This window comes from Cotesia glomerata, linkage group LG7 (assembly GCF_020080835.1).
Source record: "Cotesia glomerata isolate CgM1 linkage group LG7, MPM_Cglom_v2.3, whole genome shotgun sequence".
Classification (NCBI taxonomy): Eukaryota; Metazoa; Arthropoda; class Insecta; order Hymenoptera; family Braconidae; genus Cotesia; species Cotesia glomerata.
In genome coordinates, this window is record NC_058164.1 from 10266131 (window position 1) to 10289417 (window position 23287).

Below are 23287 nucleotides of genomic sequence, written 5' to 3' on the forward strand. Positions count from 1 at the left end.
AAAATTAATTTAATTCAAAAGAAATAATATTGAATCAAGATCATAATTTAAAAAAATTGGACTATTTTTAATCCAGTAGAAAAGTTCTTGAACTGAAAAATTGTAAATTTCACTTAATTCAAGAATTTTTCTGCTTGACTTAAAACACAAAATTCTTTCAAAATGATTTTTTTCGTTGAAGATTTTTTTTTCATGGATGCATTGTGCTTCAGTTAAAATTTGAGTTAACTATACATATATTGTCTATATTTTATTAGTTAAGGGGTTATATCCACTTGCGAGGCAGAAAAAACGCGTTTTTTTGTGAATTTTTTCCAAAGAGGCATTTTATTTTATACATTAATGGAAAAAATGTACTTAAACAGAATTTAATGTACTTTAACAATCAGCGGTTTATTTAAAAAAATATTGTATCCCCTAGCTCCTGTAGATGATCTGCGGAGAGACCTCCAAAAAAAAGTGCTTGGCGGTGAGCAAGATATCTCTGGTCCAAATTATCTGAAAACCAAAAACCAAAAATATTTAGTTTTGTAATAAATAAATACAGGTAATGATCGAAGGTCTAGTCAAAATTTTGATTTTTGACAAAATGGCGGCTGTTCAAAAAAAAAATTCAGTTTTTCATGAAAATTTTTCACTTCAAAGTGGCTTAAAAAATCGAAATTATTGTTCAAAACCTTATTTCTTCGATCATTACCTGAAAAATATATCTGAGTAAGTCTTGTGAAAATTTCAAACCGATCGGTTCAGCGGTTTCGGAGAAATTTTCCTCACCGACTCTGAAAACACGGTTTTGAGATAAACGCGTTTAAAGTTTCGGGAACGATTTACACTAAATTAAAAAATTTTTTTTTCAACTTACATCGTGTCATCTATTCCAGCACCATAAGAGGAACCCTCTGCTTCGTCGTTTGCCTCCAAAATGTTTAGTTGTTGTTGTCTACGAGCCATTCTCTCCTCGCGCGTCGACCCTTGCGCTCTTGCGTCCGAAATTGAGATGCGCTCTGCGTCCTCTTTACTCACGTAGGAATGAGCATTGGGTCCAAGTGATAATCCCATAGCACTCATATAATAAAGAAGAGATGTTTTACCTTCATTAAAGACCCCGGCTGCAATGTTTGCAGCTATTTCCACAATTTTAGAGCCAGCTGGAATAATTTTTGGAGTTATTTTCCATATCAGCTGATTATAACTTTCATTATTGTTCTGGGTAAAACCACCAACGCATCGTTCCAATAATTTTTTGTTACTTAGATCTTCGTAAATTGGAAAAATAGCTGTTGCAACATCAGGTGGTAAGGCCTCATAATCATGTTTATAGCTGGGCAAAGTTCCCAAGGCTCGCGCTTTTTGCCACGAACACCACGAGTTTTCTCCTATAGGACAATTATCATGCTGAGGGTTTTTATCTGTAGAGCAGTTATGGAAATAAGATGCCCAAATGGCTTTATACATACTGTCAACAGAATCACAGTGTCTCCTAATTGCTAAACCATAGTAAACAGTTAATTTATCAATAAGTTTCCCAGTCAATTTACCTTTGCCACCAAGTAACTTTAATGACGTTCTTACTAATACGCTCATATCTCCGAAACTAATTGTCGGATCGATTTGAAATTTTTAGAGAATATTCTTGAATATATGTACATTCAAAAAATGAAAAAAAATCAATTTTTTGAAAATCACAAGTGGATATAATCCCTTAACAAAATGATGAGTTTTTACTCAAAATGAATTTTTTTCAAATTTCACACAGAAACAAATAAATAGCAAAATTTATTCAGATTCTAGTTAGTTTTTACAGCTTCAAATGGTATACATCGGACTCCGAAGTGGGATAACATTAAATATTACGAAATATAATGTGAACAAATATAAAAGCCAATATTTAAAGGCGTGAAAAGGCGCAAAATAGAGTTGGGCGTGTTAAAGCTTTTAAAATACTTGAAAATAGATTTTAATTTCGTTCTGGACTCTAAATTTCTCAAAAAAATATTGCTTGAAAAAAATTAAAAAATTTTTTTTTCTGCAACATGTTATTTACATGATTAGAAATAAGTTTGAACTCATTCTTGCACTTTAAATAAATTTCATGGGGTCTGAAGAACTAATAATTTTTCATCAAAAGAATTATTTTTTAATAATTTTTTATCAACTTATTATTTAAGAATTATACTGATAAAAAATTTGTCTTGAACCAAGAAGTTTTTTTTTTGTTTCAAGAATTAGTTTTTGTTTAATTGATTTAAGATAATCAGTTTCTTTAAAATGATTTTCTAGGTACATGATTTTTCTTTGGAGTCAACTTAATGTTTTTTTATTACTCATGCGAGACAAGTAGTATCTTGGCACTCGCTGTGGCGGTTGAAAAAGAGCTGTTTGCCGATTTTAAAATTACGCCTGAGTTTTTTCGTAAATGAAATTGTTATTTGAGTGCGACAAGTTTACGTGGTGCACGCAAATTGACTGTAAAAACTGCTAAAATTAAACAAATAACAAAAAAAAAAACACAATCTAACTGTCAATATTAAAGAAGTGGGGTTGACATTACAAAGTTCATATTTTTAACGAAAGTAAAAATAATTAATTAATATTGAGCTGTTTAATTTTATGTGTTGGTTGTTTCAAATAATACACCACAAGGGCTACATGTATATTACACTACAAGGGTAGAAAAGTTTGAGATTCCTCGGCTTCGCCTCGGGCATTATGGCGCGCAGGTCAGAGCTCTCGAACTTCTGCCCGTGTAGTATATACTATTTTTCTTGCTATCCGGCCGGAAGTACGGAAAACTGACATGTGTAAATTAAAATATATTGATGCTTGCCCCGACATTTGCGGCACGAGAGAAGCGAGTATTGCTGTCGGGGGGCGGGCATCAAATAATCTATCATAATCAACAAATACATTACTACTATTTCAAAATATCTTAATTTAATTAAATAAGTTTAAAGTTATTAATATATTATAAATTAACTCTGACTTTAGGAATAAAAAAAAAAAAAAAAAAAAACAGAAATATGAAATAATAATCGTAAAATGCATATAGAAAAAAAATTAGTAAAAAAATCTGCTTATGTATTTTTTCAATAATGAATTTATTTATTTGAGAATATTTATCAGAATAAAAAATATTTCTCGTTTTTTTTTTAATAATTTAAATATTTAACAAGCTTTATTTCATTAAAATAAATATTTATTTTCTGTGTAATTAACTTAATTTCAACCTAAAATCATTGACACATGACAAGACAGATACATTCATAACAATCATAAGTAAGGTTATGCTTATAAACATAAGTGATAGAATGAGCGAGACTACCGACTCACGAATTTTCTGCCGCCTCGTGTTTCGTTGTCAGTGCATGAAATTTATTTTTTGTTGATAAATATTATATTAAATTGTATTTATTATTCGGAATATATTTGTTTCTTTTTTTTTACTTTTTATTTGTTTTTAGGGATTGCGGGGGGGGGGCTCCGACCCTCCAACCCCCCGCTGGAGCTTTGCTCCTGGACCCCGCCGGGGCTCTGACCCTAAATTTCGATTTGGTGCGCACATATATTGCCGCATTTGTAATAAAAATTCGCTTCGCTCGTGCGTTCAACTTTGCTTTCGTAGGCAATCGACAACTTGTCGCACTAATTGCACAATATACTATTATCAAAGTGTAGAACAGTTTGGTGTACTCAAATTGAACTCCTTTTTATCTGAAAAACGATGTTTTTTGTATCCGATCAAAAAATAAATATACGCAGAAAAAAAAGATTAATTTGATTTCCATTTTGCCCGCAAAAAATGAAAAAAATTTTTTTGCTTTCGTTACTGCTTTCGTTACCGCGACTAACATTAGTCATTTGTTACTAACTATGTTTTGTTTACGCTGATCATTTACGATTGATGGTACAATACAACTTGGTTATATTTCTAATATTTCTTTCTTTCTTCTACTTACATGAAATATTTCATATATAGATAGAGATATAACTGCTGTAAGAGTGAGTAGATCATCCGATGTAACTTATAACCAGGTTGTACCGTATTGAGATTCAGTTTGACAGTGACGTGTGTAAAATGGATCCGAACAAAAACAGTTTCACTGTAAAAAAATCGCGCCAAGTCCACGTTCATAAGACTATTAAGAAAAAAAAAAATTTTTTTTTTCTTTACAAAAAGATATAAAATAGAAAAATTAAAAAATCCAAGTAACCGATATGATTGTATATGATTTTCGGAAATTAAAAAAAATTTTGTTGTAAATTTAAAAATTAAGAAAAAGATTTTGGAACGTATTTAGTGTGCGTGGTTGCAAAATATTTTACTTTTCATGAAATTCGTAAAATCTATTTACTAGGACTTTAAAAAAATTGAAATACACAATGACGCACACCAAGTACGTTCCAAAATTTTTTTCTTAATTTTTAAATTTACAACAAAATTTTTTTAATTTCCGAAAATCATATACAATCATATCGGTTACTTGGATTTTTTAATTTTTCTATTTTATATCTTTTTGTAAAGAAAAAAAAAATTTTTTTTTTTCTTAATAGTCTTATGAACGTGGACTTGGCGCGATTTTTTTACAGTGAAACTGTTTTTGTTTGGATTTCAGTATTTTTTGTAATTATAATAAAAATTTGCAATTGGTACCAACTTAAATCTCAAGTTGGCTGCATTTTTTATAGCAAACTATCCCCTTGAAGCTACAGTTTATGTAAAAATAATTGTAGCGCACCCTGGCGGGTGTAGATGCAAGCTGTGAAATTTATTTTTTTAACTGTAGTTTCCCATCTATTGGAGGATTACCATGCATTGTCGAATTACTTAGTCTGTGGCATGTCACTTTTTACATCGAAAAAAAGTCAGGATCGAAATTTTTGAGCTTGCTATAGTTTGTGCTGATAAAATTTAATAATTTCAAGTAGATTAATTGTTATAATTGAATATAATTAATTGATATCAGTAAAATAAAGTATGAATTACTGTTATAATATAAAATTTAGGAACAAGAAGTAGCGTAGAATTAAATAAAATTTTGCAACCTCGAAATACCGTTCTGCTTACAGTAAACACACTCGGTAGTCTGGCGCTCCGTTTACAACGGATTTGAACGGAACTTGGCGCCAGATTCTACCGAATCTGTGGATCAACTTTATTTAATTAATGAATTATTGAAAAAAATGTACGCAGTAACAACAATTTAATTTGATTTTTATTAATTATTGTTAATTTTCAGTTAATGTGTTCGTTTTTTTATTTTTAACCGAGAATAATTTTTATTATGTTTGTTGAATTCAAGAAATTTCAGTTTTATTTAATCTAAAAATTTTTCAAAAAAAATGTTTGGTAATTATTAACTTTCCACTAAGAAAATCGAAGATTTTCAAAAATCGGGAAGTTATTGTTTTCACCCCGTTTTGCAGAAATCGAGTTTTCATCAGATCTCGACGTTTGAAGGGCACAGGAAGCTTCCCTGACTATCCCCGTGAGGTTGTCACTATGTATGTATGTATGTATGTATGTATGTATGTATGTATGTATGTATGTATGTGTGTGTGTGTGTGTGTGTGTGTGTGTGTGTGTGTGTGTGTGTGTGTGTGTGTGTGTGTGTGTGTGTGTGTGTGTGTGTGTGTGTGAAAGTATGTGAACCGCTTATAACTTTGGAACGGCTTGACCGATTTCATCGTGGTTGGTGCCATTCGAAAGGGCTTGACCTAACTTAGATTTTGAAAACTATTTGGACCGATTCAGATCAATAGATTTTGAGAAATCTTCAAAAAACTGAAAAAAAAAATTTTTTTCAAATGTGGTTTTTTTGGAATAACTTTTAAACGGCTTTATGGTTCAATTCCAAAAACTAATCAGCTCTTAACCTCGAAAAACCACGTCGATCGCCACCAGTCCGGTCAAAATCGGTTGATTCGTTCGAGAGATATCGTGAACGAAAGAAAACCGAAAAAAGTGTTTTTTCGGAATAACTTCGAAATTCCTAGCGCGATCAATTCAAAATTTGAGATTCTTTGTGAGGTTTGAAAAACTGCGTTGAATGCTGCCAACCGCGTGAAAATCGGTTTATTCATTCAAAAGTTATTGCGGTTTAAAAATTCAAAAAATAGTGTCTTATCAAATCTCTATCAGACTTTTGAGCTCAAAAGCATAGGAAAGCAATCTCTTTGAGCTCGGAGAGCTCAAAATAACCCATAAATTGTATTTTTAAGCTCGAAGAGCTCAAAAACATCATTGGTGCAATTTTAAGCGCCTAAGTATGGAATTAGCGGGAAGTTGCAGGGATGGCCTTTAGGGTCAACCGTTTTCCTAATTTTTTTTTCTGTGCACACACACACACACACACATCGCGGAAACATTCAGGGAAGCTTCCTTGGACCTCAAAACGTCAACATCCGTTAAAAACTCGATTTTCGAAAAACGGGGTAAAACCAATAACTTCCGAACTTTTGAAAATTTTCAATTTTCTTAGCGGAAAGTTAAAAAGAAGATTTACTATATTTAGGTCTCCGAAAACTCAGCATTTCTTTAAGTACTCCGTTTCGTCCCTCACACCATAATACATAGGTTAATATTGAAAAAATTGATTTACAGTTACTAACAATTCTCACTCTTTGAAAATTGTCATGTCAAGCAGTAAGAAGCACCAAGTCAATAATTATAGTTTTAATATTATCGTTGCGTTCAAAGTTTACTATTTTACGTTGTAAATGTTGACGTTGGCTATACATTAAAATGCAAAATTCTTACTATAAAAATTTAATAACTTTTTTTGATATTTTTTACATATTATATCATGCGATAATCTTTTACTTTAACTTTTTCGACAATTACATACATTTTATGACTGTTTGAAATGGGCTCTTTTCTTTATAATTATTGAATTGTAACATTGTAATAATAAAGAGTATAAATTTAATTGTTAAAATCACTCTTTTAGTTTTTGATATCGTATTTATTATCAATTGATTACTACTTATTTTAAGTCTATTTTCATTTATTAAAGTTTAGATTATTTTTGTGCATTCAACTGAATGAAATGTAATAATTATTTTATTGTCGATTGACTGATGAAGTTCAACGGAATCTCGATGTACGGTTATAGAAGTGTCAATTTACATAACCAAAAATATCACTTTGATATTTTGAAATCAATTTACCAGGTGTAAGTCCAGCGAAAGCTAGTTTTAAATAATGTATTGTTACAATAAAAAAAAAAATACTAAATAAATTAGCTAAATTTTTTTATTTAAATAAATGCTTATAGAGAGTAGCTATTGTGTAATATAATAACGGGTGCTTTTGAAACTTCATTTAATTGACGGAATATTAACTCGTCGAGCGAGATTAACTCCACGGCATATACTTGATGGTGAAAACGATGACATCACTATTAAACTCCTGTCAACCCGCGGAAATTGATTAAACCATCAAATTAGCTAAACCAATATTAACACATCAAGGTTCAAGCTACCTGACTTGCAATCCTTTCTGCCCTATACTGTATACTATTATATACTATATACTACACATATGTTTTCTCTCTCCTTCTCCCTCTCCCTCGCTACCTCATATACAGTTCTATTGGGCATTCAATGGTCTGATTATTCTCTAAATTGTCTGCACCAAGTTTGCCCCAAGAGCGTGTAATTTTATCGTTTAACACCACGTCAATGTTCTACGAGCTTTGACCAAAATCAATTACGACTCAGAAATTGCTAATTTAATAATTATTAATTAATAAAACATTAAAAATTACAGAAATAAATCAGTTTAAATACATTTTATTTTTTACTAATATTTTTCATTCAGCTCGGCTCACCTTCTACTTAACTTTTGACTTTTTTTATGTTCATCATACCCGAAATAATTGAACAAAGTTAAACTCGGCGCGACGAGTAATCGTCGATGATTTACTTCGGCTTAGGAATCCCGGAGTGCCGGACATATAGACTAATGTCAAGGGAAGTGTGAACAATTTCGCGCATTGTACACGCAAGTTTAATATATATATATCGGAGCATTTGAGGGGAGAGGGGATAGAACCCCCATATGGATGACTACCAAGATAATTATTGGGAGGCCGTTTGAAACTAACTGTTTCCTTCATTAGTAGTCTCAGTTCGCTCGTTTCTCCCTTGAATTTTGCCCAGAATTGCCTGCTATTATCATAATTGCGCTATTACCGATAATATCTGCAACTCTCGGTCTACGATGCGCTTATAATCCATTTTGTATTTATAGTCCTAGTGCTTTTGGAGTGCGAAAAGCCGCTCAACAGCTTCCACACTCTCTTTCTCTCCTTTACTTTAATATAACTCACTCACATTTATTATGTCTATAGATATATACATTTATTTAAATGTATATCTATATTAACGTTCATATATTAGTCAAGCTCAATGACTATTGTTGTAACTTCTTCAGACACTAATAATTACAATAATAGTTATTGCTCATATATTTAATAATAAATGTTATGGGTTTATAATAATAATAATAATAATAATAATAATAATAATAATAATAATAATAATAATAATAATAATAATAATAATAATAATAATAATAATAATAATAATAATAATAATAATAATAATAATAATAATAATAATAATAATAATAATAATAATAATAATAATAATAATAATAATAATAATAATAATAATAATAATAATAATAATAATAATAATAATAATAATAATAATAATAATAATAATAATAATAATAATAATAATAATAATAATAATAATAATAATAATAATAATAATAATAATAATAATAATAATAATAATAATAATAATAATAATAATAATAATAATAATAATAATAATAATAATAATAATAATAATAATAATAATAATAATAATAATAATAATAATAATAATAATAATAATAATAATAATAATAATAATAATAATAATAATAATAATAATAATAATAATAATAATAATAATAATAATAATAATAATAATAATAATAATAATAATAATAATAATAATAATAATAATAATAATAATAATAATAATAATAATAATAATAATAATAATAATAATAATAATAATAATAATAATAATAATAATAATAATAATAATAATAATAATAATAATAATAATAATAATAATAATAATAATAATAATAATAATAATAATAATAATAATAATAATAATAATAATAATAATAATAATAATAATAATAATAATAATAATAATAATAATAATAATAATAATAATAATAATAATAATAATAATAATAATAATAATAATAATAATAATAATAATAATAATAATAATAATAATAATAATAATAATAATAATAATAATAATAATAATAATAATAATAATAATAATAATAATAATAATAATAATAATAATAATAATAATAATAATAATAATAATAATAATAATAATAATAATAATAATAATAATAATAATAATAATAATAATAATAATAATAATAATAATAATAATAATAATAATAATAATAATAATAATAATAATAATAATAATAATAATAATAATAATAATAATAATAATAATAATAATAATAATAATAATAATAATAATAATAATAATAATAATAATAATAATAATAATAATAATAATAATAATAATAATAATAATAATAATAATAATAATAATAATAATAATAAGAATAAGAAAAATAATAATAATAATAATAATAATAATAATAATAATAATAATAATAATAATAATAATAATAATAATAATAATAATTGGGGCGACTGCGTGGCCGAGCGGTTTAAGTCTTAAACTGCCCGTACAACAGTCGCTCAGGCGTGGGTTCGAGCCCTGGCAGTCGCATTTTTCTGCGATTTCCAAGTCTTGCTCTCGTGCCGACTGTACCCTGGCCAGGTTTCTGTGGTTTCCTTGGTCACTGTGCTAAGGGTGGGTCACAGGCAAATGCGGGTACAGACTGTAAGTCGGCCACAGCCGCGGAAAAAGGATAAATAGTATTGATAAATAGTAGGGCTTGATAGATTGTGATAGAATATATATTCTCACACAATTACTTTAAATAAAGAAAAAAAAAAAATAATAATAATTGTAAATAAATTTATCAAGGATAATGTTAGCGGTGCGTTGTTTTCTTGTGTGGTAATTAGACTTCCCAGTTGGAGACGATGATCTGGGTCTGACAGTTTTTAGAAGGGCACACAATATAATAGCGGTTTGCCAACCTCGAACCCACAAATCAATTTCTAACTCATTATTATTATCATCATACAAAGTATCTTATGCCTTGAGGTGTTTTTCGATAAATACGATCCATATAGATTAAGTGACATTAAAAGGTATATAAAAATAATAATAATGTTAATGATAATAAAATAAAAAGTAATTATTTAAGTACTTAAGTATTTAAAGTTTAAGAAAGTTCATACTTCTGTAACTAATTTTGTGAATATCAGAGACTGTAATTAACAATATTAATTTCGTTTCTAGTGAGAACTGTCGAGGGGAGTGTCATGAATGCAGATGTCAACCTATTATCATACCCGTCCCAACTGAATCAGTACAATAGCACGAGCGTTTCATCTCTCCCACTTGACTTTCACGCGCGTTTCTCCTCAGTATACAATGACGACTAGACGATTCATTGCAAAATTAACAAAATGTTATTTGCTTCTAAATCCATCGTAAAGTATCATTGAGAATGCATCTTCTTTCAATTCTTTATTGCGTTTAGATTTTTTAAAAGAACATTTTTTTTCCCAAAAAATGGAGGAAAATATACAAAGTTTTTATAATGAACAAGGAACGTAAATTGTATGTTATGTACGCTCATTGACGGGATGAAAAAAATTCTCTATTTAGAAAATCAAAAAAACTAAAATGAGTTTAGTTTATTTTTTGGGAAAAGTAAACTATTAAAATTTCATTGAGATTTGCTTTTAGACTAACTGTTAATTGGAGTATCTATTCAGGAACAAAAATTATTACATTCAATTTAATATTGACTTTTTTACTTATTCGCTTTGGATTTTGAACAAAAAGGTGAGTTACAAAAATTTAATCACCTGTTTATATTGAAAAATTCGTTGGATCTTGAGCGAAAAAAAATTTGTTCAATTTTGAATTTAATTTTTATAACTATGTTTTTATTAACTTTATTTCTTGTTTGTCTGTCCGGATGGAATTTTATAATCAAATTTAAATCAACTTTCTGATGACTAGACTTGAAATTTTGAATGTAGCTCAAAGTTGCATGACAAAGCACGAAAATGTAGAAAAATAAAAATTAAATTAAAAAGAAGATATTGCAATATAAGCTTTGTAAACAAATATTTTTTTTACACCATTATCTTATTTTTCAGATAATAATTATGTAAACCGTTTTACATATTATTAGCAGGTATGTATAATATTTTTCAATAATGATCAGATAAAAAGAAACTGAGATAAATCTGGAATGTGTTAATCCGCATGTGATGTGGGGCGCATGCAACAGATAATTGATGCATTAATAGTTCATTTTATTGCATCGCAAATGATGGAAACTGATAAATAAGTTATTTTATTCATAATGGTTACTCTCTACACTTCTTATATTTATGCATTGCATTTGTCCCATGCTTTTGGTTTCAAATTTTAAAAGTTTTGGAAATTTCTTTAAAAATCAAAAATTTTTAGAAAAAAACCCTGGCTTGTGCAACAAATTAGTTGTGAAATGATGATCAAAATTTTTTTGGTCATTTTTTGATCAATTTATTAATAATTCGTTCACCGGAGCCATCATTAAATTTAAATGATGACCAATGGTCATTTTTCAAGTTGGTCAATTGACTTTAAATGACTAGCAGTTGAAGAGTACGTTCTTTGCCTGGCATCACTTGTCCGACACTAGTCGGAATTTTTAAAAATTGAAAATCATATCTTCCAAGTCAATCTGTGTGGTTTTATTCTTTGTGCGGCTTGTAGAAATAATTTTATACTTCTTCGTGCGTTTTAAAAACGTGATGCAGTTGAATTAATAAAATTTTTCAAAGTTTCATTATTGCCTGCTCTTCTCTTTAAAAATGTGAAAAAAATAATTGACTTTCATTGGAGATTTATTTAATAAATGCTCATCACAGATTCATAAATTTGGTTTAATATATTGGTTAGTCTTGATGAAGAAAAGAATAAAAAGATAGAATGAGCAAGATGATATAAAATGAATTAGATATAACGGATGCAAAATGAAATGGTGGAAAGAGAAATTTAATAAAAGTACGAATATCGCCAATAACTCTTCGCTCATTCGCGAATAATTTCCACTTTATCGGAAAATAATTAAACTTTACGGCAGGGCCTCTTGACGGTTTTCAAATCGCTCAATTATACTTTTCCCCTGGCTACAGTCGTCATTGTCTTGCTGATCTATCCAAGCACGTCATTGCTCTTTATCTTTTGTACCCTTCGTGTGCGTTTCACGTTCTATCTTTATTGTTTCCGTCTTTTCATCTTTTCTACCACTTTCTCCGAATCTCTCTCACACTCTCTTTTCATTTACCCTTGTCGTTATATCTTGCCAACGACGGATTTTCTATCCGTTTGTCCTATAATTGTTTCTCTATTCTTATTAGATTTTCTTACTCATTTTATAGTTGTCTTAATTTTATATTATTTGTTCAATTTTAATATCTCACTGTCATTCAAATAATTTTCAATCTCATTTTAATTTAATCTTACTTTTTTCTGTATTTTTTACGAAACTTTATTAATTAAACGTTTCATTAATTTATAAAAATATACAAAATAATAAAAATATTATCAAAAGTCATTCTGGCTAATTTCAGCAGGTGTACATGTAAAAAAATTTATTCGTAATATATTCCTAGAATAAATCTATATAGATATACACCAATTGAAATCTCTAACATGGTATTTGAAAGGGCTTACTGAGACTTAGATCTGATTAGATTTTGGAGTTATTTGATCGAGCCATTTTAAAAATATTGAAGAAGATAAACCAAAGAAAATTTTTAACTTCCCGCTAAGAAAATTGAAAATTTTCAAAATTCGGGAAGTTATTGGTTTTATCCCGTTTTTCGAAAATCGAGTTCTAATCAGATCTTGACGTTTTGAGGTCCTAGGAAGCTTCCCTGAATGTTTTCGCGATGATATTCGTATGTCTGTGTGTGTGTGTGTGTGTGTGTGTGTGTGTGTATGTGTGTGTGTGTGTGTGTGTGTGTGTGTGTGTGTGTCCCTCTTATAATTTTTGAACGTGATTTTTTTGGAATTATTTTTAAATGGCTTAACCGATCAATTTCAAAATCTAATCAACTCTTAAGATCAAAAAACCACGTCGATCACCGCAAGCCCGGTCAAAATCAGTTGATTCGTTCGTGAGTTATCGTTATCGAAAGAAAACCAAAAAAGTGTTTTTTCGGAATTACTTCGAAATTCCTGGCTCGATCGATTTAAACTTGAAAATTTTTTCAATCGATTTAGACTTGAAAATCGGTTCATTCATTCAAAAATTATTGCCGTTTGAAAATTCAAAAAATTGTGTTTTATTAAACTGCTATTAGAGTTTTGAGCTCGAAGAGCTCAAATTGACACAAAAATAATATTTGACACAAAAACGTAATGTGTAGTTTTGAGCGCTTAAGTACAAAATGAGCGGAAAGTTGCAGGGATGGCCTTTAGAGGTCATTTAGGCATTTATGGTCAACCGTCATCCTAATTTTTTAAATTAAAAAAATTGTGTTTTATTAAACTGCTATTATACTGTAAAAAGAGCGGTGTTAAAAATGGACTTATTTTAACACCGCGCGGTGTTAAAATAAAATAACACCGGCGTAACTTTTCCGGTGTTAAAATACCGGTGTTAAATCAGTGTAAAATGGAGTAATACCAGTGTAAGAGAGGAGTAACCATTCTTTTTAAAATATCAAGATTATAAAATCTATAAAACATAATAAAATTTAGTTTTTAAATTAAAAAAATAAATAGAAAATATCTTCAAGTAGTATTCATTACACTGGCCCACAAAAAAAAAGTGGTCTATACTTTTAACCAAGCTTATCTTTATGTATTTTGACGCGCTAAATCCGAATCTGAAGTCAGTTTTGCCCGTACACCCTCAAAATTATGAGTAAAATGCAAAAAAAAAACCCAAAAAAAGCAAAAAATTGCGAAAAGCTGCAGTCACAGCGATGAATAAATTTTTGTGAAACCAGATCAAGTATGATTTTCATGTACGTCAATTCACTGAATCAAATCTAAACATTAAGTAGCCCCTTGATTCGTCAAAATTTGAAAAAATTGCAAAAAATCGAAAAAAAGGCAAGAAATCATGAAAAATCGAAATTATCGAGATGAAAAAAATTTTTTGGATTCAGATTGAGTATGATTTTTATGTACTTTGTTCCACTGAATTTGAATCTGAAGTTTTCTTGTCCTATTGACGTTTTAAAATTAAAAAAAATCTTAAAAAAAAAAAAAAAAAAAAAAAAGAAAATTGCAGTTTTAAATATGAGAAAAATTCTATTAATCACGATTGTTAATGACTCAGGTGCATTTTAATGGATGAAATATGATCTTAGAATTGAAATATTCACAAAATTGTAAAATCTATAAAAAATGAAGTATAAGTAGAATGAAGAGAACGGTGACTGCAGTTTTTCGCAATTTTTTGTCTTTTTTTTGTGGTTTTTTGCATTTTACTCATAATTTTGAGGGTGTGCGAGCAAACTGACTTCAGATTCGGATTCAACACTTCAAAATACATAAAGATAGGTAGGTCCGGTCAAAAGTACAGATCACTTTTTTTTTGTGGGCCGGTGTAATTTTTTATGATTTTTACTGAAATAAACAAAATTGTGCCTATAAAAGTTAAGAAAAAAATGTATGACATAAAAAAATATAAAAAGTCTATGAGTATCATCTAGAACAAATTTTAATTCCGGTTTGTAGTTATTTAAATTGTTACCTATGTAATATAGACTTTGTTTAAAAATTATACAATTTTACACCTACCATTTCAATAATTAATAGTTTTATGAATTAATGAATATATTGCCCAATAGTAGTAATTTAGTGAATAAAAGTATTCACAGAGTAAAATATCTTCAACATCAAAAAATATTTTAACACCGCTTTAACACCGGAAAAAAATATTTACACCGACAGCGATGTTATTTTAACACCGCTTTCGGTGTTGGAATTTAACACCGCAAATTTTAACACCTACACCACTTTGGACTTGCCCCGGTTTTTTTTACAGTGTAGAGTTTTGAGCTAGTTTTGAGGCTAGTTTTGAGCCATATCAAAGCAAATTTTTTTTTTTTTTTTTTTTTTTTTTTTTTTAAGGGAGTTGGGAAAGAACGGATAGGGGAAAGGGGGGACCTACTCAGTGGGAATTTTTTTTTCCGTAATTGAAAAAATAATCAGACAGCCCAGACTGGGAATCGAACCCAGATCTCTCGGTTACGCGCCAAGGGCTCAAATTGACACAAAAATTATATTTTTGAGCTCGAAGTGCTCAAAAACGAATGTTTAGTTTTGAGCGCTTAAGTACAAAATGAGCGGGAACTTACAGGGATGGCCTTTAGGGTCAACCGTCATCCTAATTTTTTTTAATTTGTTCAAGATAATTTTTAAATCCTTTGACCAGTCAACTCAAAATCTCATAAATAGACTTTTTGACGTTTTCAAAAGATATCGCAGTTTAAAAATTAAAAAAAATGTTGTTTTCAAACAATTCTCAAATTTTTGAGCTCCAAAATAGTGGGAAGTTTTAGGTATGGCCTGCAGGCCAACCGCTTTTCAGATTTTTCAGATATTTTACCGGTGTTTGTTCGGTATTTTCTAACTAACTATAAAAAAAAAAACACAATGAATAATTAGATTACAATTATATTAACATTAGAACTTTGATCATTGATATGAACTATTTTTTTACCATAGTATTTACTTTAACTACTCGGTAAATATAATAATATAGAAAAATGTTTACAGATAAAATGAATAACACTTCCTTTTTAGAAATCATCACTAAAAATGTATAAATAATGTCCGATGACTACTAACAAGAATCTTGCTGAATAATAATCTAAATTATGAAATTGTTGAGCCGGTTATTTATCATTAAAAGTTGTGAAAGAATATTTACTGACACTCCATCATTTTTTTGAAACAGTCACTTTATTTTTGCTATTTTATAAAATTTATTAAAATTGTCAAAATTTCATGTCATTAAAAAAATCAAAAGATCTCTATTAGAAGTTACTTAAATAAATTTCGATTATCTGAAGAGTAATTTGTCGAGCTAATATGCTTAGAAATGAATGTTATTTTTCGAGTAATTGAATTTGATTGTGGCTATTACTCAGGCTGAATTATATAGAAAAAAGATAAAAGTTAGATGTGAATGAAAGTGCGGAAGTACGTGACTAATGGAGGGAGGAAAAGAGAGAAAATGAGAAAAGGACGATCATGGGGTCATCATAGATATATATTGGTACTCATTCTGTAAGGGAGCCCTGCACTGAACGGGGGAGTTAACGTAGGCGAATAAGGCAAGTGGATGTGAGCTGGAGGGGACTAAATTTAAGGGAGGAATCTCTACTAGCATGCGTGAATGCGCTTTCATAAAGAGTGCGGAAGGTGAATTGATATAAGTGAGCGGTTATTTCGCGATCATTTGGATTTCGACTGTGAATGGCACTCAAGTATATCTATATACAGTATAATATTATATTATATACAATATTCAGATATTCAGACACTCATTATTGATTTGTCGCGTATAAGAGGTGCTTCTAGAGTTAGAATTAAAAATAAATATTTTATCTGAACAAATTTTACTATATCACTATACTGAAAAAAACTACTTGACTCAGGAAAAATATCCTTTTAAATTTCACTCGTACTTAGAGGTGTTGAGTTAGATCTTAATTTAAAAAAATTCTTATTTGAATCAAGAAAATAAATTTGTATTGACAAAAAATTCTTTAATCAAAATAACAACGGTTCTCCGCAAAATAATTTTATTGGATCAAGAACACTTCTTTTGAATCAAGTATTTTTTATGCGTGTATTCATATTTTAATAATTAATAAAAAATTATTATTTATAACTAGTTAAGGTGATGGAAAAGAAAAAAAAACGCGTCGAGTAGTTCGAAGATAAGAATAAATAAACCGATCACAAACACAGTAATTACAATCTCTTTATTTGTCGTGTTTACTGTGTCTTTTTGTCGTTATCTCTGTCTACTTTATAGCATTTTATAGCAGCTGGTAGTCAGAATACACTGTGGTCCTAGGTTGGTAGCAGCGCGTCGTTGTACAGAAGTTAATAAAATCCGAGCAGCCACATTGTTGTGCCGAGGGGGATAGTTTATTTAACTGAACGTATAGCCGCCTCGTGCCATTTCTCTCTTTCTCATTTAATTCTTCCACTAAAGTACTCTATGTTATTCACTCATACACTCATTCATTGGTTACGTGTGCTGGCTATCTTTAGTTCATTTATCCTATAAAAGTAACTGTCTCTTTGGAGTTTCCTGTTTTTATCTATCCGCGAACGTAGACGCAACAATACAATGGCGATGCCTCAGGGGCCAATAAAACGAGATCTCGTCGACGCGATGCTACGCGTGGCTGGACCTGACTTTGTCAAAGAAATAAAAAAGAATCAAATTAAAGCTTTTTTTGCTTTTTCTTATTACAATATATATCATTCAATTCAAAAATGTTTTAGTAGCAATATCATTCATTTATACCTGATTTATTCTTATAAAACTATATCTTTTTATCAAAAATAAATATTTTTTATTTGCACGGAAAAAACTGAGCAAAGTAACCTAGGAGATAAAACTAATCAGAAATACTGTAATCATTAAGCAATTTTTATTTTAGATACTGCAAAATTCTAGAAGACTTGAATACAATTTCTATTATCAGGGATGAAAAATTATTAACTAATTGTAATTTTTATAATTATCAATGTAAAAGTTGTTTTTATATCACTTTATTGAACTATGAAGTTTCAATCTCGGTTATCCTAATTGAAGTAATTTAAGAAATAATTTTAGGTTGCACTTGTGTTACACAGTAAAAAAATTTTCGTCAAATTTAACATAAATTTTTGTGTTACTGACTGTTTTTACACAAACTAATGTTAATTCTACATTCTAGTGTGTTAAATCAACACATGAGAATGTAAAATTCTACACACTAGAGTGTAATATTCTACACAAAAATTTTTACACTTTACACAATGAAGAAAAATTTTTTACTGTGTAAATTTATTTTAAGTTTGAACTAAATTTATTGAAGTATTTGTTAATGATTTGAAATATCAAGCTTGTTTTGGCTAATTAAAATTTATTTTAGTCTAAAAATTCCGTACTCGAATGGTTTTCGGATTAAAATCAATATTTAATTCGGAATCAGTTCGTTGAAAGAACTCCAGATTTACTACGTATATAGATTGTTTTATTTTCTAACACCGGTATTCGGAGAGATGAGAGTAAAAATTCACGCCAAATTTACTCCCAATTTTTTACCGTGTATATATCATGAGAATATCATATTCTTATAAAATAATATATCTCAAATGCAGATGTACTATTTGCAGGGAATTTCCACTGTTTGATAAAAACTAGTATAAAAATTATGATAATTTTACAAGTGTTTCAAAATTGCAAACATCTATGTAAATATACTAGAAAACATACAAGTTAAGGTATAAAAAATTTTACATGCCACAAAGATATAAAAAACTATTCATATACGTTTAGGCGAAAAAAATCTATAAATTAGATAAATATGACTTACAAATTTTTTGTATCTTCGCTTTTATAGTTTCATATAAGTTTTCGTAAATATGTTTTCAAGTTTTCTTTTTTCCGTGTACGTACATGTTTTTTCGGTGGCAGGTATTTATTTTTTTTTTTTTTTTTTAATAATTATAATCATCATAGAGAAAAAAAAAGTATTTCAAATTAGTTCTCTTTTGGATCTTAGTGTTTCATATCTTACATCAGCCTGACATAAGTAAGTATGAAATTTTCCAAAAAATAATTATGATTTACCTAATCTGAAACAGAAACCTAAACGCAAATGTCGAATGTCGATTACGTTCTTGATCTGTATTCTTAGGTGTTTAAATAAATGACAGTAATGAGAAAAAAAAGTCGAGAATATAATTACCTAATGTGTATGATGAGGCTTAACAAAAGGACAAGATTTTTTTCGTCATTACTAAAATTGAGGGAATTTCCCGGTGAATCATCGTATAGACTGGCCAGATTCATTTGGATTTTAAATAATTCCATAAAAACTTTAATGAATTTTCTTAGCATCTACTTACATATATGAAAAGATTATGGTATAGATGTTGAGTCATATTAATTAGTTTTGGAAGATAAGAAAACTACACTGCCAGTCTAATATACTCTATGCAAATATAACGTAAACTTATTGCAGTCTGATGCCTTATTTCTATATATTCGGAATGTTATTAATATTAACTTCGTGTTGCAATTTGAAGTAATACGCTTCCTTTCTCTCTCACTATACTCCATCCTTATGTTTTTAGTTATTATAATATGTCAGGAGTTTATGGAGTAGATCGACGCCGGTAGAAGATATCTTGATTAATTTGCAAACATATGCAGCATGTTGCAATTTGTACAACATAAATTATCTATCGACTTGATTGACATTAGCTTTTCCTTCAGTTGCTTCGATTATATTCAATTTTCTTGTCTGTAATATTTAATGCATGAACCAATATGTATTGAAAAAATTTTCCTGGTGAGTTCATTGTCTAATCTTTTAATTATAAGTAGAAAGAGTAAGAGGATTAGATAATTGTCTAATGAATACCGAGTGCCAGGTAATGCCAGGTAACATAATTTGAAAATTCTTTTAAAATTAAAAGTAATCCGTTTAAAACCATCCGTAAAGCATTACCTTCGTTAAAATGCTAAAGATTATCATTAGATCGTCTTCACTTCGCTGAATACATTTTACCGTTTGTGTTTACACTTTAAATTTGGAAAAAAGAAGCATAAGTCGCCATTGTGGATTGTTTCAATCCCATAAATTGTTTAGCGCACATGACAGCGTGGACTCGTTTGAAGCGTGATGACGTTTATGTTTTTCGGGGTATTACCTCTGTGATGAGGGTCGAGTTGAACGAACATGTAGGGCGGTTTATTTGCATCATAAAGCCCGTTATACAGTCAGATCATCTCGCTCCTCCCTATACCTATTCTCGTGGGTGTGGTCGACATTCGCGCTAGAATTAATTATTTTTAATTTTCTTTTTATTATCGATAATCACTGCTTATTTAGATAGTTTGTGTATGATTTTTTAAAGACAAGTCTGAAATTATTATAAGTGAACTAAAAATACAATAAAATTGAATTGAGAACCAAAATCAGAGTGATGATTGTGAACATAGAGGGATGAAATAGGGGAAAGGGGGGGGGGCAAAGTGGGCCCCTTAAGGAAAAAATGGTCATATTCGTACTTTTTTTTTTACTCTTTGCACTACTTTTTAGCCCCTTGTTTGTAATTCAACATTGTTAAGCTGTGTCCAATAAAATAAAAAAATCTAGAATGTGGGGCAAAGTGGGCCCCCTCCAAAAATTTTGTCAGAAACATTTTTTTCGCACATTTTGAAAGCTTTGAGTTATAATTTTTTTCAGACGAGTAAAACTTTCGCGCATGAGCGATAAGATGCCTTTTTCGACTAATTTCGTCTTGATCCCATCACAAAAATTTGTTCGAGACATTCTAAAAAAAATTCTTTGAAAATTTGAGCCTTCCAATATTACTATGAAGAGCTCGATCAAGGTCTGAAAAGATTTCCCATTAAATATACGAGTAAAACTCGAGTTGTTTCTTTAAATTTTCACAGCTCAGCAGCATTTCATAGCATTATTGCAATCAAAGATGCACAGTAAAAAATTTTGCGTCAATGCGTCAAAAAATTTTGTGTTAAATATTTAACACTTTTTTGTGTTAATTCAACACTTTTCTGTGTTAATTTAACACAATAAATGTTAAATTTACACATAAAAGTGTTAAATATTTAACACAAAAATTTTTGATGGAATGACGCAAAATTTTTTACTGTGTGGGTTATTTTACTTAGAATTGAATGCTCCACAAAACTGCCCATCGTGGGGTAATCGTAACTCACACTGGCAAGGGAGTATGGACCACCAAATCCAATTTTTTCATAAAATTTACGTTTTTCTGTCCTTTTTTCGTCACTGAGAAGAGTTACGAAAAACATTTAAATGACTAACTTATAGTAAATTTGATTTTCTACAAAAAAAATCCCGAGCACTAAATTACTAACATCAATATTTCAGGAGATATTAACGTCTTAAATTTTTGTAGTTTTAAATTTTTATCTACGATCACTTTCACACAAAACTGTTGTTCTTTCATTATATATCATTAAGTTTTTAACAAATTACTTCTTTTAAAAAATTAGGAGAATTACAGGAAATACGGGGTATTTTATTTGTCAAATTGATCACTTTTGAACTCGATCCTTTTTGATTTGGCTGAAAATTTTTTGTCCTTTACTACACTACCAAAAAATGTTTTTAGGATTTTTTTTAATTTTTTTGCTCAACCGAAGAAAGAATGAATTGTGTTCAAAAGTATATCATAGAATTTGAAAAACTGCGTAAAATACTGCGAACCGTGTGAAAATCGGTTTATTCATTCAAAAGTTATTGCCATTTGAAAATTCAAAAAATTGTGTTTTATTAACCTGCTATTAGAGTTTTGAGCTCGAAGAGCTCCAAAACGTAATGTGTAATTTTAAGCGCTTAAGTAGAAAATGAGCGGGAAGTTGCAGGTATGGCCTTTAGGGTCAACCGTCGTCTTAATTTTTTTGTTAAAAACCACTATTAATCATTATTAAAAGTATAAATGATTTATTATTCACCTTTTTTATAAAAAATTTCAGGGGGCCCACTTTGGCCCCAAAATTTTGAGACCTTCTAAATTTTAGGGGGGCCCACTTTGCCCCCCCCCCGCCTCTCCTTTAAAATAGAATTTAGAATCTATCCTTTTATAAAATAATAAAAATATTGTTTTATATCTGATGTAAATTAACTATATACCATAGGTCAACCCAAATAATACGCTTCGTTTGTTCGGTAAGTAACACAGAATGTCGGGCTCGTCTCAGGATTAGACTACTGGATTTAAGACTCTTAATAGGTATAAAGGCGTTATCTTAGAATAAGTACAGGATAATAGGCATAAACGAATTAGTTTCTGGGTTTTTTTTTTTTTTTTTTTTTTTTTTTGATTGAGCTGTCGAAAGTAATGTCTGTGATCCTATTTCTCGCAATTATCTCAGCAAGGGATAAAATTTAAATACCTTCGGTTTGTAATATACCTGTCGACTGAATAGAACAGAACTCTCCGTTATAAACGAATACGACATTCCAACTGCATGTAAGCTCTATTGTTAAAGCATTATTGTATAGTTCATTTAGGTGGCGCTAACTCGTTAATGACATGCTAATGACACGACTTTAACGATGATTTTTCTTATTTTACAAATATCTTTTTAATTTGCTTAAGTAGAAGAATAATTGAATTACGAAAAATAGGAAAAAAATATTTCTAATAGAAATTTTTTTATAACATTTATAAAGTCGATAAAATTATTGAAATATATAAGAATATTTAATATTCCTTGAGTTTTGTAGAATTAAAATTAATTGACTGTCAAGTTTCCAACAAAACTTTTACCCAAATTCTAAGTATTAATGACATAAAAGTCGTTTTGATTTTTATTAAAGAAATGTCAATATTATGATTGCCATCGAGTGTAAGTTTTTTATAATTTTTGAACGAGGTGTGGTACTCAAAAAATTCTAATAAAAACGAAAGCATATACTAAGCAAAACTAAAATTTTTTGACATACGCAAAAAATGAAATGATATTTCTTTAGTAATACTATATTCATAAAGTTAATATTATATTTAGTTTTTTCTCAAATGAAAGCTTGAAAGTCGGTGAAAATAATTTACGACGAATTATTCGCATGCACACATAGAAAAAAACAATCAACTTGAATCAAGTAAATATTTTTGAAAAACTTCATCTTCTTGATTTGAGTCGAAAAATTTTTTAACTCAGAAAGTTTCTTGACTTTAATAAATTTTACTTGATTCATGAATTTTTCGTCTTGATTTAAAACAATGAAACTTTAAAATTATTTTCTTAGTTCAAGAATTTTTCTTTTGATTCAAGTAAATTTTTTTTTCAATGCATATC

At 28.8% G+C, this 23287-nt stretch overlaps 1 protein-coding gene and 1 long non-coding RNA gene across 2 annotated transcripts in view; both read right to left on the minus strand.

Moving 5' to 3' along the window:
* Window positions 1-263: 263 nt before the first annotated feature.
* LOC123269067 lies at window positions 264-1468 on the minus strand. Its single transcript, XM_044734567.1, has 2 exons — window positions 863-1468; window positions 264-498 (listed from the first exon to the last, which is right to left on the minus strand). Exons 1-2 carry the CDS (start codon window positions 1453-1455, stop codon window positions 495-497), a joined length of 597 nt encoding a protein of 198 aa, XP_044590502.1. The 5' UTR covers window positions 1456-1468; the 3' UTR covers window positions 264-494.
* Window positions 1469-6862: 5394 nt separating this feature from the next.
* LOC123269068 overlaps window positions 6863-23287 on the minus strand; it is a 28110-nt gene continuing 11685 nt past the window's right edge. The window contains exons 2-3 of the long non-coding RNA XR_006510349.1: window positions 11326-11333; window positions 6863-6875 (exon numbers count right to left, since the gene is read on the minus strand). This is a non-coding gene — a long non-coding RNA (uncharacterized LOC123269068). The remainder of the gene's footprint in view (window positions 6876-11325; window positions 11334-23287) is intronic.